General features: G+C 42.8%; 1 protein-coding gene across 3 annotated transcripts in view; it reads left to right on the plus strand.

Annotated features, from left to right (window-relative positions):
* The first annotated feature begins 5,162 nt into the window (after positions 1 to 5,162).
* Positions 5,163 to 13,093, plus strand: part of KCNT2 (potassium sodium-activated channel subfamily T member 2) — a 231,858-nt gene continuing 223,927 nt past the window's right edge. For all 3 annotated transcript variants that reach the window (XM_044439322.1, XM_044439323.1, XM_044439324.1), the window contains exon 1: positions 5,163 to 5,257. In XM_044439322.1, coding sequence (XP_044295257.1) covers positions 5,163 to 5,257 — 95 coding nt within the window. The remainder of the gene's footprint in view (positions 5,258 to 13,093) is intronic.

Raw genomic sequence — 13,093 nt, forward strand, 5'->3', positions numbered from 1 at the left:
TCCCCCCCCCCACGCCAACTCCCACGGAAAGCTCCATGATGGTTTCCTCCATCAAGGTCAGTGTTTTGACCATGGAAAGGAAAGAAATAGGCAAGTTGGGATGGCCAAGTGGCCAAGACAGGTTCCATTAGATCCAAAAGCATCTCAGCTCTTGTACCCATACATAGCCATGTAGGTGAACTAGACATCATCAGAGGCTCATCTTGCTAAAAGCACACATGGAGGATGGAGAGTCCTCTTGAGATGGCTGAAAGCTGAGCTCAGAGCCCTTTAATGAGCACCAATGTTAGTGTCATTTAACACAGGACACTTATTATGGAGTTCACATGTACAGGAGATATTTCTTCTTTGGATGAAATATTTCTAATCAGCCAGCCAATGTAAAGTCCCTGGGGTCCTTTATTTAAGCTATTTCAGGATCTAAAGTGGCATTTAACACATGGCTTATGTGATACCTTGTCCCAGAAAATCCTGAGCAGCTCTGAAAATATCAGGTAGAATGCCTCTCTAATATCAGGTAGAATCCAAAACAGAGAGAGAGACATTTATTACAATCAATTTGTTCCATTTAAAATCTAAAATGTTCCACCACCAAAACTAATTGGACCTTTATCCTTCTGAGACACCAAGCCAATTATATGTAAGTAAGAAGGGTGAACTAGACATCAAGGTGATATAACATGTACATTAGAAGCCAGAGTGTGGCACCACCTTCCCTCGATTATGTGTGTGTGGGTGGGGGAGATTCAAGAATGATTTTTGGCACATTACTGGGACTTCATGAGGCTTTGCTGGAACATTGCTGAATTTTTCCTCCTAAAACCATTTTCACCAGATGTTCTCTCTGGTTGGCTTTATTTGTTATCTTGGAGCACTGCTGGAACAATGATTTGGGGACAAACACTCATACAGAAGTGTTTGACATACACATGCCAAGTTGAACTTTGCATTTACAGTATAAATTTAATTCACATTTAAATGTCATGTAACACCATCTGAGAGAGAACAAGGAGACACAGGTGGTAGGTGAAGGCACCATCACAATTTGTTTCTGGGCTTTTTCAGAGGTGATCCTTCTCTTCTCTTCTCTTCTCTTCTCTTCTCTTCTCTTCTCTTCTCTTGTCCTTGTTTAGAGGGACAAAATATTTTCCTCACGTGGGAGTTTCTGTAGTCTTGTGTTCAAGTTCAGTGTTTTAAAGTTCTGATTTTAACTTATAATCTTCTCTTTGTTCAAATTTAAATTCATTTCTTTCATGGTCTTAATTTTGGTCATGGTTCACTTAAGACATTAGGGATTCTGCCCAAAAAGTGAGATAGGACAAAAACAACCCCCTCACTCCATGTATTCTCAATAAGACTTTGGTGTACATTGCATCCAATATCCTTGTCTACCACCAACTGCCATGAGCGTTTGTCTTCTAGTAACCATACTTTTGTGAGGTAATTTAGGAACTATGAGGTAGGTAAGCAAAATTGCCAAACTATTTTATTTTAAATATTGTCAAGCTTGCTTAAATATATTCATATATTTATACATTGCTGTAGAAAAATAAGAGACCCATGCCAAAACAATAATAAATATGTGAGATCTTCTCAGACATAAAAGTAGATGCAGATGATAATCTAAAGAAAGCCAGTATTTTTCATGATTTAAAACAGAAGCAGTGAAAACATAAAAATCACAAAAACTAAGAATTGTTTCAAAAATCATATCAAACTTCTGAATGATGAGGAAGCTAATGACTTCATTGTTTTTCAGGGAAGGACATTCCACAAATGGTTAGCCAGTGCTGAGCAGGTCCCCACCCCAAATGCCATCCAGCTTGATTTCACCAGGTGAAGGGAACCCCCAGTTATTAAAATGTGAGTAGGTCATATAGGAGGAGAGATTTCTTTCAATGCTCTTGGCCCAAGCCATGTTCAGAATGAGATCTTGAATCAAGACAAAAGGCATATTCCAAGCAAATGGAAATATTTTATGATGGAGGTAATATCACCAGAATGATGGTACTAGTCACAGGTATCCGTGGAACATCAGATTCATTGAATCCAATGAATTTTCTCAGATGTCATCAAGAGTAGACCCACATATAATGCATGACAGTAATCTCATATAGATGCTACCAAAGCATGAGTAGCCATTGCAAGGCCTGGCTGGATTCAGACAACACAATAAGTCATGTTGGGGCAGGGAGATGTTTTTGGTTTTTTCTGTTGTTGGCCTGTCATGTTGTTTGAAGCCAGTCATATTATTTCATCATGATAAATTTGAACCTAAGAAACCATGATAAGAAACAATGGTTTGTTCTATGGTTCCTTTGTACCAGCATGGCCTGCAGTGTTGTCTGAACCTAGGATTGTGGTTTCTATGTTCCTGCTATGCAACTGCCACATAGTCCCCTGGAAAGAGTGGCAACTGTAGGAACAACTCCAGTTATCCAGTCTTTTTGAATGAACCAATGGGTAAGAGGTGGTATAGGCAGGGACTGATGTACACTGGGGCTGAATTTCAAGCACAGTGACTGATGGAATATGTGTTAATAGTGGGAGGACTAAGTAGGGAGGATGGAAACCATGATAAAGTAGAAACCACTTGATCATCTGTTGAGTAGATCATGGTAGAAAACCACGAACTGTGGTAAGCATGTAGCTTATTGTGTTGTGTCAATACGGCTGTTTCTCTTTGGGAGAGGATACAGCAGGTAAACCTCTGAAGCTAGTGTAAGGTGTTTTGTGCCTCAGCTACTATATGAGCATTCAAAGGAAAGAGTGTATTTAAGATTACCCTCAAAGAACATCCCAGTAAACAAGGGGAGTGCACACCCATCCCAACCACATCAACCATCAGCCTGCCCAATATTTGGATTAAGCTCACAACATCTCACCTAACAGTGCAACAAGACTTTCTTTGGGAAAAGGAAACTGGATGTTTAGAAAGAAATGAAAGATACAGTATCAGCTGTAATTGCTTTGCAAATTCCTATTATTGAGTTTGAGCCTCATCAAGTGGCAGCAGCCTTGAACAGTTGGCCAGAATCATTACTCCTCCTACATGGCTGATAGCTGTGAAACAGTTCCTGAGAGCAATCCACAGCTACAGTATCACTTTCCAGTGCCCAGTCCATTTCTGCCCCCAATTAATTGCAGAGCAAGAACTCCAGGGAATGGCTTAACAAAGATCACATCGATCCAAACTTGGCTTTTCTACAAACCTCAGAAGCAATCCCTTAAACCTATAAATCACACAAACACTGCATGAAAACCATTCCCTTGCCTCCTGAGTATATATGACCAGAATGTATAGATGGACTCAAATCTTTGTTCTCAAAATAGCAAGGAACAGAGCATAGACAAATGGCTTTGCAAAGCCGTGGCCTGTCACAGTGTGATCTATGAATATGTGGAAGGTGAAAATAGAAGAGAAATGATAGCTCAGTTGGGCTGCAATGTTTGTTTACCATTCAATCTCTCAGTGTATTTACTTTCCATTTGTCCAGAGGGAAAATTTGGGGGGTTAGGCAGAGGGGGAGAAAGCAGCTTTTTCCATGACGAACTCTGTCTATGGTATACCACCATGAGAGAGCTCCGGGAGTTTGGGTGCTGGTCGGGAGAAACTGCTCAGGTAAACTGCTTGCGCTTAAGGCAGCACGCACGGTGAGCCGAATCCTCCTCCCAGAAGATGAGTAGAAGCAGTGCTTTTTTTGTCATAGAATGCACGAGAATGGAGTTCCGGCACCTTTTTTTGATGGATTTTCCAAGTTTTAAACGTAACTTTTGAAAATTTGATGTTTGGTCCACATGAATTTGAATCACCCCGTCAAGTGTAGCAGATCAGCGGCAAAATCAATAAAACAGTGCATGCGGGCTGCTTGTGTGTCGAGTCCGATGCATGCGTACTTCGTCCGTGCTGGTTGTGATGGCGCTGCTCGGCTTGGGATCGGTCGTGTGGTCATGTGCTGAGTGCTTACTGCGGGCGGTGACCATTATGTTTCGTTACACAACTGATGTGTGTGGGTGTGTGTACAGTGATTGATTACATGCGAAAGGTAAATAATTTATTTTAAAAAAAAGTTGGTGAATTGAAAATCTTTTAGTGTAAAAGTACGACCCCAAATTAAAAAATGAAAAAAATTACTAATTACTTCTCAGCCACCGGTCCTGCTAAAAAAAAGGCCAGAATATTAACAGACACAATAACTGAACACATAGATACTAACAGCAGGGAAAGGAGTTGAGATTTGTCCGACGAGAATTGGACAAAACTTTGGAATTTACTCTGAACATTTGCCTTAAATACAATAAATTAAATTTATGTTAAGAAGTGAATATATATATATATTTTAAAAAGATTAACAAGATGTGAGTTCCGGCACCGTTTTTCTTACAAAAAAAAGCACCGAGTAGAAGCATCAAGCGCAGTTGCTACTTTGTCCTGCTGGCACGTGTGCAGTCTGACCCCTAGTGGGCCACGCACTGGGGAGGCTGCTGCTGTTCTCATGTGCCGTCAAGTCGTCTCCGGCTTAGGGGGACCCTGTGACTGAAATACAGCTTGCGGCGCTGCTCTCTGCTCCCCTGCCTGGCGCCTGCCTGGCCGGAGAGGAGCCCCTTCCACTCCTCGCACACAGAGGAGGGGTACGCTATTGGCTGACAAGGCGGAGTTCCCGGGCGCGTCATCCGCTGGTGCTCCGAGCGGCCAGTCTCCATTGGCTGCGGTGCCAGCGGCAGCTCCAAACGGTATTTGCATGCCTGGGGCTGGCTGGCAGGCAGGCGGCAGGCAGGCAGGATGGCTAGCTAGGACGGGAGCGAGGAGCCCTTTGTTGCCGAGCCCGTCAGGCTGAGGGAGCTCGCGCGTCCGTGCGCGCGCTCCTGCGCGCGCGCGCGCTCAATCGGAGGCGCTGCGCGCGCGCCCTCCCTCCCGCTCTGCCTCTTGTTGCGAGGAAGGTGGGGGGGAGAAAACTTTCCCAGCAGGTGCCGCGGATTTGCGGGCTCACCTCTGGGCAGAGCGCGAGCCTGCAAGCATCCCTGCCTCCCTCTCCTCCTCCTCCTCCTCCTCCTCCTGCCTGCACGAGACACGTCGCTGCCTTGGCCGCCGTCTTGTCTGCTCCGAACTGCCGCCGCCGCCGCCGAAGAGGAGCGCTTCCTCTTCGCCTCCCGCCCGCAGGATGGTGGACCTGGAGAGCGAGGTCCCTCCGCTTCCTCCCAGGTACAGATTCCGCGATTTGTTGCTGGGCGATCAGGGATGGCAGAACGATGACAGGTGAGTAGGCGAGGTGAGGCTCTTGTGCAAAGGCGGGGAGGGAGGGAGGGAGCGAGCGAGCGAGGTGAAGGGAGGCTGCTCTCTCGCCGGCGTTTCGTCGGGGAGCTGTTCCTAGAAAGGAGGGAGATGCAGTTCCTGCCAAGGAAGTGTACGCGTAACCTGCAAGCGGCTTTCGCACCTTCTCCCAGAGACCCATCTAGCGAGCTCTCGTGTAGACCTGGGCAAATTGAATGGACATGCACAGACTTCCACATTTCTTGCGCATGGGCATTATATTTTTTGCGTGACTACCTGTGGATTCGTTTTCCTGGGTTGTGATCCAGCGGTTCGATCATGGAGCAGCTAATACAATTCAGATTCTCATGCACCTGCCTCAGATATTTGCAGCCCAAGGCGCGTGCCACTTCAGTCCGTTTGCACCTGTTGCCCTTTTGGATGTGTGGTTCCTGCAGCCAGCTGTATTCAGGGTCGATGTACTTGCATGCATGCACGCACCAGCCTTATTTACCCATGTAAATGATGTGCGTGCGTGCATGGTGCATACACAAGCCCGAAGTGTGTCGGTGCTCTTGACTGCACACAATACACGGAGATACATCTCCCTTTTCCTGGCGTGTCTTTTCTGCCTCTCCACCATTGTGCATCTGAAGACAGACTGATCCCATCAGTCCTTTAATGCACTCTGGAGACTGTCTGCTTGTGATATATCCCTCAGGAATTGACCTAGGCTGACTTGCCTGTTTGGAGGAAAAGGTTAAGAGTCTCTTATCTGAAGCATAGCAACCTTACTCTGTGCTGCTACTGCTGGGTCATATACAGAAGTAATTTGTTTTTATGAGATAAAACACTGAAGTGCATTCAGATGTTCAGATTGTGATGCACTTCTAAACATTATGGTTTATTTTTTTCCACATGGAGCTGCTGGTGAATCATGGCATTACATTGAGAGAATTTATGGGAACTTCTAGCTTTGTTAGTAGAAATCTGAAAATTAAACAGCCCATTTCCAAGCTTCTCCACTGTTTTTCCATCCAATGATAGATTAAGTTTATATGTTTGCTTAGCTCCAGTAGTTGTGCGACATAAGGGTTCCTGGCCTTTTCCTGGACTGCTGAGACATTTGTGTTTGGAGTGTTTATGCTCTTGCTGATATGCATATATAGTTCATAAGAATGTATCTCCCTTGTGACTGGTCTTCTAAGGACAAATGTGTCTTTCACACTCACTCTGCTCTGCAGTTACTTGATGGATTTGGTGATTCTCCATTGACAGTCTTCTCTTTGACACCTCATGTATTAAGTGGATAGACTGGGAATGTTGTGTTGTGCTGAAATCTTTTCCCCATGAGGTTAGTTTGGGAAGTCATCATTTGGGGAGTAGTCATTATGAGTTCCTTAACTGGGTTCCCTGAAATCGACATATATTCCTCCTTTCTTGAATGGCAGATGATATAACCAAGTAATAAGAAAGGAGGTGGAGGGCCACCTTACTCTTCCAAACCCCCTCCAAATGCAGCGGTTTCAAAGTAAACTGGGTGTTCTATTACTAAGCTCTGTACTGACAGAACAGTCCTATATACGAGTATGTCTACTCAGAAGTGAGGCTGAGTGAGTTCCATACAGCTTACTTCCTTCCAGGCGTACATAATACTTTATCCTAAAGGGTACTTTCGAAGTCCAATGCTTCATTTAAATCTATATAGCTATTTAAGCAAGTCCAGTGTTTACCAGAATATTTCATCAAGGTTCAAGGTGGTAGAGTAACTTTTTCTAGGCCTTGCTTAATGTTGGGCTGCTGGCAAACCTGAGTGATTTAAGACTTCCTTCAACTTTTCAAAACATGCTGTTCATTTTGCATTGCTTATATATAAACAGAGGCTACTGAAAGTGAAATGCTAGACTGTTTGTTTTGTTCTCCGGCAGCTCATGAGCGTCTAACTACATGAAAAGAATGATATGGGCCTGCCACCATTTCTTTTTCTTTTTTCTTTTTGAATAAGTTTTATTCTTAATATATACCTAACAAAAAGAAACTAAGAAGCATCAGTCATTGAAAACATCAGACCTACTGGGTCAGCCCCCCACATTTCTTCTTTTCATGTTAAACTATAAACATGTTTAAGTCTATGCATAGTCCCGTTTCTCTAGCCAGTAATAAAAAGAATCCCAGGTTCAATAGAAGTCGGTATCTTCTTTCTCCCTCAGAGACAAAGTCAGTCTATCCATTTCCGCACAGTCCAAAATCTTTTTTAGAATCAGTTCATCGGAAGGTGGTTCTTCACTCTTCCAGTGTTGGACAAATGCAATCCTCGCCACAGTAGTTACATGCAGAGACAAATACATTGCTTGTTTACTAAGATCATCAGGTACAATGCCTAATAAGAAAACTTCAGGTTTAAATGTTAAAGGTTTTTGTAACATTTCCTCTAGCCATTTGTGTATTTTAATCCAATACTTTTTTGCTTTATCACAAGTCCACCACATATGATAAAACATACCCGATTTGTATTTGCATTTCCAACATCCATTTGACACATTTGGAAACATCTTAGCTAACCTATTTGGGGACAAATACCATCTATAAAACATTTTATACAAATTTTTTTTATATGAAGTTGCTAATGTTACTTTAATATTATTTTCCCACAGTTTTTGCCATTTCTCTAACTCAATATTATATCCAAAATTTTGTGCCCACGTTATCATAGTTTCTTTAACCTGTTCCTCTTCCATTATCCTTTCCAGTAGGAAATTGTACAATCTTTTAATCATTTTCTCATCAGATTTATGAATCACGTGATCAAATGCTGTTGACTCCTTATAAAAACCCCGCATTCTATGATCTTTGGCATATCTCAATTGCATTTGAACCTTGTGCCACCAAGAAATATTAATTCCTTGTTCTTGTATATGGACCTGCCACCATTCCATGTCTCCTCCTCTTCCTGGTTTCTTCTTCATTATGTCTTCATTCCTCCTCTCCAACCTCTTGTTCTCCAGATGTTTTGGAATATAATTCCCAGCTTTAGCCACACACCCTTTGTCTGATGAGAGTTACAGTCCAAAACAACTGGGGTGTTTCCTTGATGGGAAAGGCTCACCTAGTTGGACACATCTGGCTGACCTCTGCATGGCCAAGAATGCATAACATGATGAGACAGATCCACAGTTCCATTTGCCATACTTGTCACAGCAAGAGAGTGTGACGGGGCCCAGCCTTCCTTCCAGCTTTGGAGTTTAGAATGCAAGAGTAGCTCTGGAGCAGTGCAATCCCCTGCCTCCTTCTCTCCAGTGCCAACCCCATCACAAGGCAAGAGGGCAAGGAGTTGTCCTGGATAATGCTCATGCTTCTAGCACCTGTACCTCTTGAGCTGGCTATCTTGGACTTCCTAAATGTGTCAATTCCTCATGACACGATGGCATCACTGATTGTCTTCAGTTAGATACAGAGATGAAATCCCATGCTGTGCAATCAGGAGCCCCTTTCTCTTCACCCCTGCAGCTCTCCATATCTACCCTGGAGTGTTTTGGTGGGTTCCCAGTTCCACTGATAGCATTGTTGAAGTCAGCAGGACAACTCCATTTGGTAGAACGCATTATGAGGAAGGGAACAAGACCAGCATCTCTGTGTCACTTGAGTCCGTTCCCATTTCATAAGCGAGGAGGAGTATTGAAGAGATAAAAGCAAATGGTTTCCTATTAAACAGAAGAACCCATTCTAGGGGAAGCCAGCATGGTTGGAAAAAAATAACATAGCCTGGTAAAAAGAAAAAAAGAAGGGCTCTGACCACTGGGAATATAGCTCCTTTTCTTTACTGCTAGTTCTGTCCACCTTTAGAATAGCCCCTGAGACCCTTTCAAGATTTGAATTTGGTCCCTGGGCCAGACAGGGGCAAAACAGACCTGGCGAAGCAGCAGCAGTGTCTTTGTTGAGCTTGCATTTTATTGCACAAGGGAACAGGAGATAAATGAAGAGATAAAAATACATGGATTGCCACTGAACTCTTTCTAAGGGAGGCCAACATGCTTCTCCTACTTCTGTTTTATGATCAGTAAGCCACTTGAGTTGTAAAAAGGGCACAAGTGGTTTTGAGTGCATCATTAAAACTGAGTATTGGGAAATAAAACCTGAAAAAACCCACTGCTAATTTAAGGTGTTTTAATTGATGCTCATACTCTTTAAGTTGTTAATGATAGCAGTGCGTTTCCATGCAGTCTGTGCTGGATTTTGGCTGTTTTTCATCAAATAATGTTTCTACATAGTCACGCTTTCTGAAGATCTCTGATTTTCATATACTACTGTATTATAAGGATGCAGCACTTAATTTCTTAAAATTGCCCCTCTGCTATGTAAAAATAAAAAATGAAAATGAAAATTTGAGCTTTGTACAAACTATCCAAGGCCCTGAAATGAACGACCATCAAATGCTGTGACCTCTCTTTGTGGGGCACAACTGTGAGCCAGATTGCCAGTTAAGGTCATTAAATTGTGATTCTTCTGATTCCTCTTCTTAGCAATTTCACATGCCCATGAAAGGACAGCCTGAAATTAATGGCTGGTGCCCTGTATGCACCTGCCTACTCAATCTAATGCATTTTCCATTGCATGCTGTGTCATGAACTTAGGCATTTAGGAAGTCCTGGATCTAGGACACCACCTCCATTGGCCATCCTGGCTGAGGCTTATAGGAGCTTACTCCAAAACATCCAGAAGCTACCAGGGTACCTGTCCCTAGTGTAGGAGCATTTCATGTGCATCTGTGGCTGATTTGATAAATCTTTCTTGTTAAGAATAAAGTTTTTAATGCCTTCTAGTTATAAGGCACAGGAGCAAAATTTGCCAAACATGGGTTGTGCCCCATGGCTTACATTCATCTTCACAGATGCAGATTTCCTGCTAGCCTCCTTTCCCCGCAGCTGGCCATCCACCTTCCAGAACTGCTTTGGAAGACCCCTTCATACTTCATACTGCAGCAGATTTGGGGGTCGTGGCTACAAAAGCAGTTGTACAGAGGAATGGGAATGCCATTCCATCAATGACTTTCATTCTGCTGATGGATGATCAGAGATGGATATAGCATTATATTCCATCTGGAGAGGCTTGTCATGGATGAGAATGAGAGTTAGCAAATCTCAAATATTGCTAGTACTGTTGTGGTTGGTATTTTTTTCTGGAACTGATTGGTTATGGGGTAACTGATTCATGATATAACAATATTGGGTACCAGTTAGTAAAATCAAATGAGAAAAAGGAAGAGCGAATGAAAACTTGCTTTTTTTTTTTTTTTTAGCAGAAGTTGTAAATATTCAGCTGGCATCTCAAATAGAGAGTGAAAGATGGTTCATAGATCAATTGCAAAAGGCTGAATCAATTAGGTAAATCCCTTTTTGTTTTTGCTGTGACATTGCTACTTACGTGGATGACTAGTGTGTACATATTTTCACAGAAACATTATCGCTCTTGGGGAAATTTTGGTAACATTGCCATAGAAACTGTCAGTCCTCACCGATAGGAAATATTTAATGAAGAAAGATTGCATAACATAGTGGTCCTTTGGGAGGTGGGAAGCTCTTTAGTCACACTGCACCCAACATTGATAAATTTGGAAAATGAAAATGCCTAAGTATATCACTGGCAAAGATGATGCCTTTCTGTACCTTTCCTGAAGGACTTCCTATAGCACTTCTCTTCTGCCTGTTGCAACTGGAATGCAATATTAATTGTATTCTGCTTGCTCCCATTCATGCATTGTGTTTTGACTTTTTCTGTCATTGCTGTCCTTTTTGCTTTATAATGCACCATGCACATTAATGATGCTATAGTAATAATTTATTGGTACCCTTTCAGTTCTTAACAAGAAGTTTCTTTCTGTGCTAAGATCAAGGCCTTGTCCAGGTAGGGAAGGGAACTTATCCGGGGATCTCAACTACTGTTGCACCATCTCAGTGTCAACGTTGGCCTACCATAACTTTTAGAAGGGAATGATAGTAGTCTGAGCACTATTTTGTACACTTGTGCAGGTTATGCTTCCATGGAGCTTTGCAAGGCCACATGGTTTCTGCTTTCCTGGGTACTCTTTTTTCCATACCTCAGCTGTGTCTTGGGTCTTGATACATTAACATTGTTTCTGCTGTTGAATAGTCCTTGGACAATACAGATTAGCTTACCTTTGCCAGAAACACCACAGTTCTTCAGTATAGTCTTCTACTCCTGTAGGTGGCTTTGCGTCTATGCAGTTGAATGGGGGTGGCATTTTCAAGTCTCTGTGTTTCACTGTGCTTTCTGTTACAGTATGTTGCTTTGGTCTTGTCCTGTTCCAAATAGATTCTGAAGTAGATCTATTTACCTTCAACATTTATATATATATATATATATATATATATATATATATATATATATATAAAATATTTAATTCCACTTTTGTGCCACCCCATAACCCGAAGGTTCTCTGGGCAGTTCACAAATGCTTAAAACAGCATACAATACAATTGAAAAAACAATTAATAAAACATGCTCCAAAGTGAAGTACTGGATCTCACGCAAGCTGGAAACTGATACCTTTGAATGCTTGCAAGCAGTTTTGCATTGCATTGATCTAAAGGGCCCAGGAAAGATGAGATTAAAGACTTCCTTAGAACTTCATGAGATAGGCTCAAATTTGTGCTGGCATGGCTACTTTCCAGTCTGTGACTTGGCATGGAAGGGGGAAAAGTTCAAGCAGCTACAGGAGACTGAATGCAACTAAGAGAAAACATTTGTAGTAGCTGTGGAGACTGTTTTTTTTATCATCCCAGTGAAAAAAGCAATATGGTAAGGGATAAATGGTGGTGTTCTGTGTTGGCTGATGGATAGAAGTGGCCCAAGAGAATGGCCGAAAGGAAGAATGACAGAAAGGGTTTCTGAAGGCATCAGAGGTTTAGCAGCCATCACTTAGAGATAGGGCTGCATGGCGGGGGGGGGGGGTGGTAAGCAGAGGCTATCAGTGTAGGGACTAGGCCTGCTTCTCTAAAATACAGCCTTCCACAATTGTTGCCTGGGATTCTGAATCCGAACAGGAAGAAGAGGTAGGGTTGCTATCCTCTGCTGAAATGCCAAGCCAACAGGCACCAGGAAAAGCCAACAAACAGGTGAGAAGCAAAGCACAGCTGGTTTTGTGGGACATTCCACTGAACAGGCAGGATCAAAATGGGTCGATGTAACACAATCAGTTCCATAGTTTGGCATCAGAACAAAAGAGCAGACCAGATGGGTAGTGGCCAGTATACCTGCTGTCTGGCTCGGAAGCACTAGGTACCACCTGAAGGACTCAATTCCTTTTGGTTGGGAAAGGAGCACAGGTATCCAGTTCAGAATCATTTTCTTATGAAGGCACATTTCCTTAACAGAAACTATTCCAACTTTGCTGGTGCCTTTTGTTATTGACTTCTGGGTTACTCTTTGTTTGTATCACAAAGGAAGCTTAGCTTGTCAGTTTTATTCTAATAAAGACTTTACTCAGAAGCCTTTTGTCCTGATCTGCTTGGAAGGAGGAGAGAGGAAAAACTGACTTGTGACAGGAGAACAGCTAGAGATGTCATGCAAGGAAAAGTGACCCTGAGTGGCATGTATGGCAAGAAAAAGAGCACCAGGAACTCGGGAAGACACATATGTGGGAGGGAAGGAAGAGAAAAGGCCACCTAGGTGACTGTGCTGTACTACATACATACTACATGTACTAGATCACAGGACTTTAAAAGCTAGGTTCTGTGCTGCAGTCTGAAACATGTTCCTTGGGGAGGTGTCCCTTGTGTTCGGGTATCTGTTGGAACACTTCAGTTTCATTGTGACACAGAACGT

Source organism: Varanus komodoensis, unplaced genomic scaffold (genome assembly GCF_004798865.1).
Source record: "Varanus komodoensis strain SLA01 unplaced genomic scaffold, ASM479886v1 scaffold34_1, whole genome shotgun sequence".
Classification (NCBI taxonomy): Eukaryota; Metazoa; Chordata; class Lepidosauria; order Squamata; family Varanidae; genus Varanus; species Varanus komodoensis.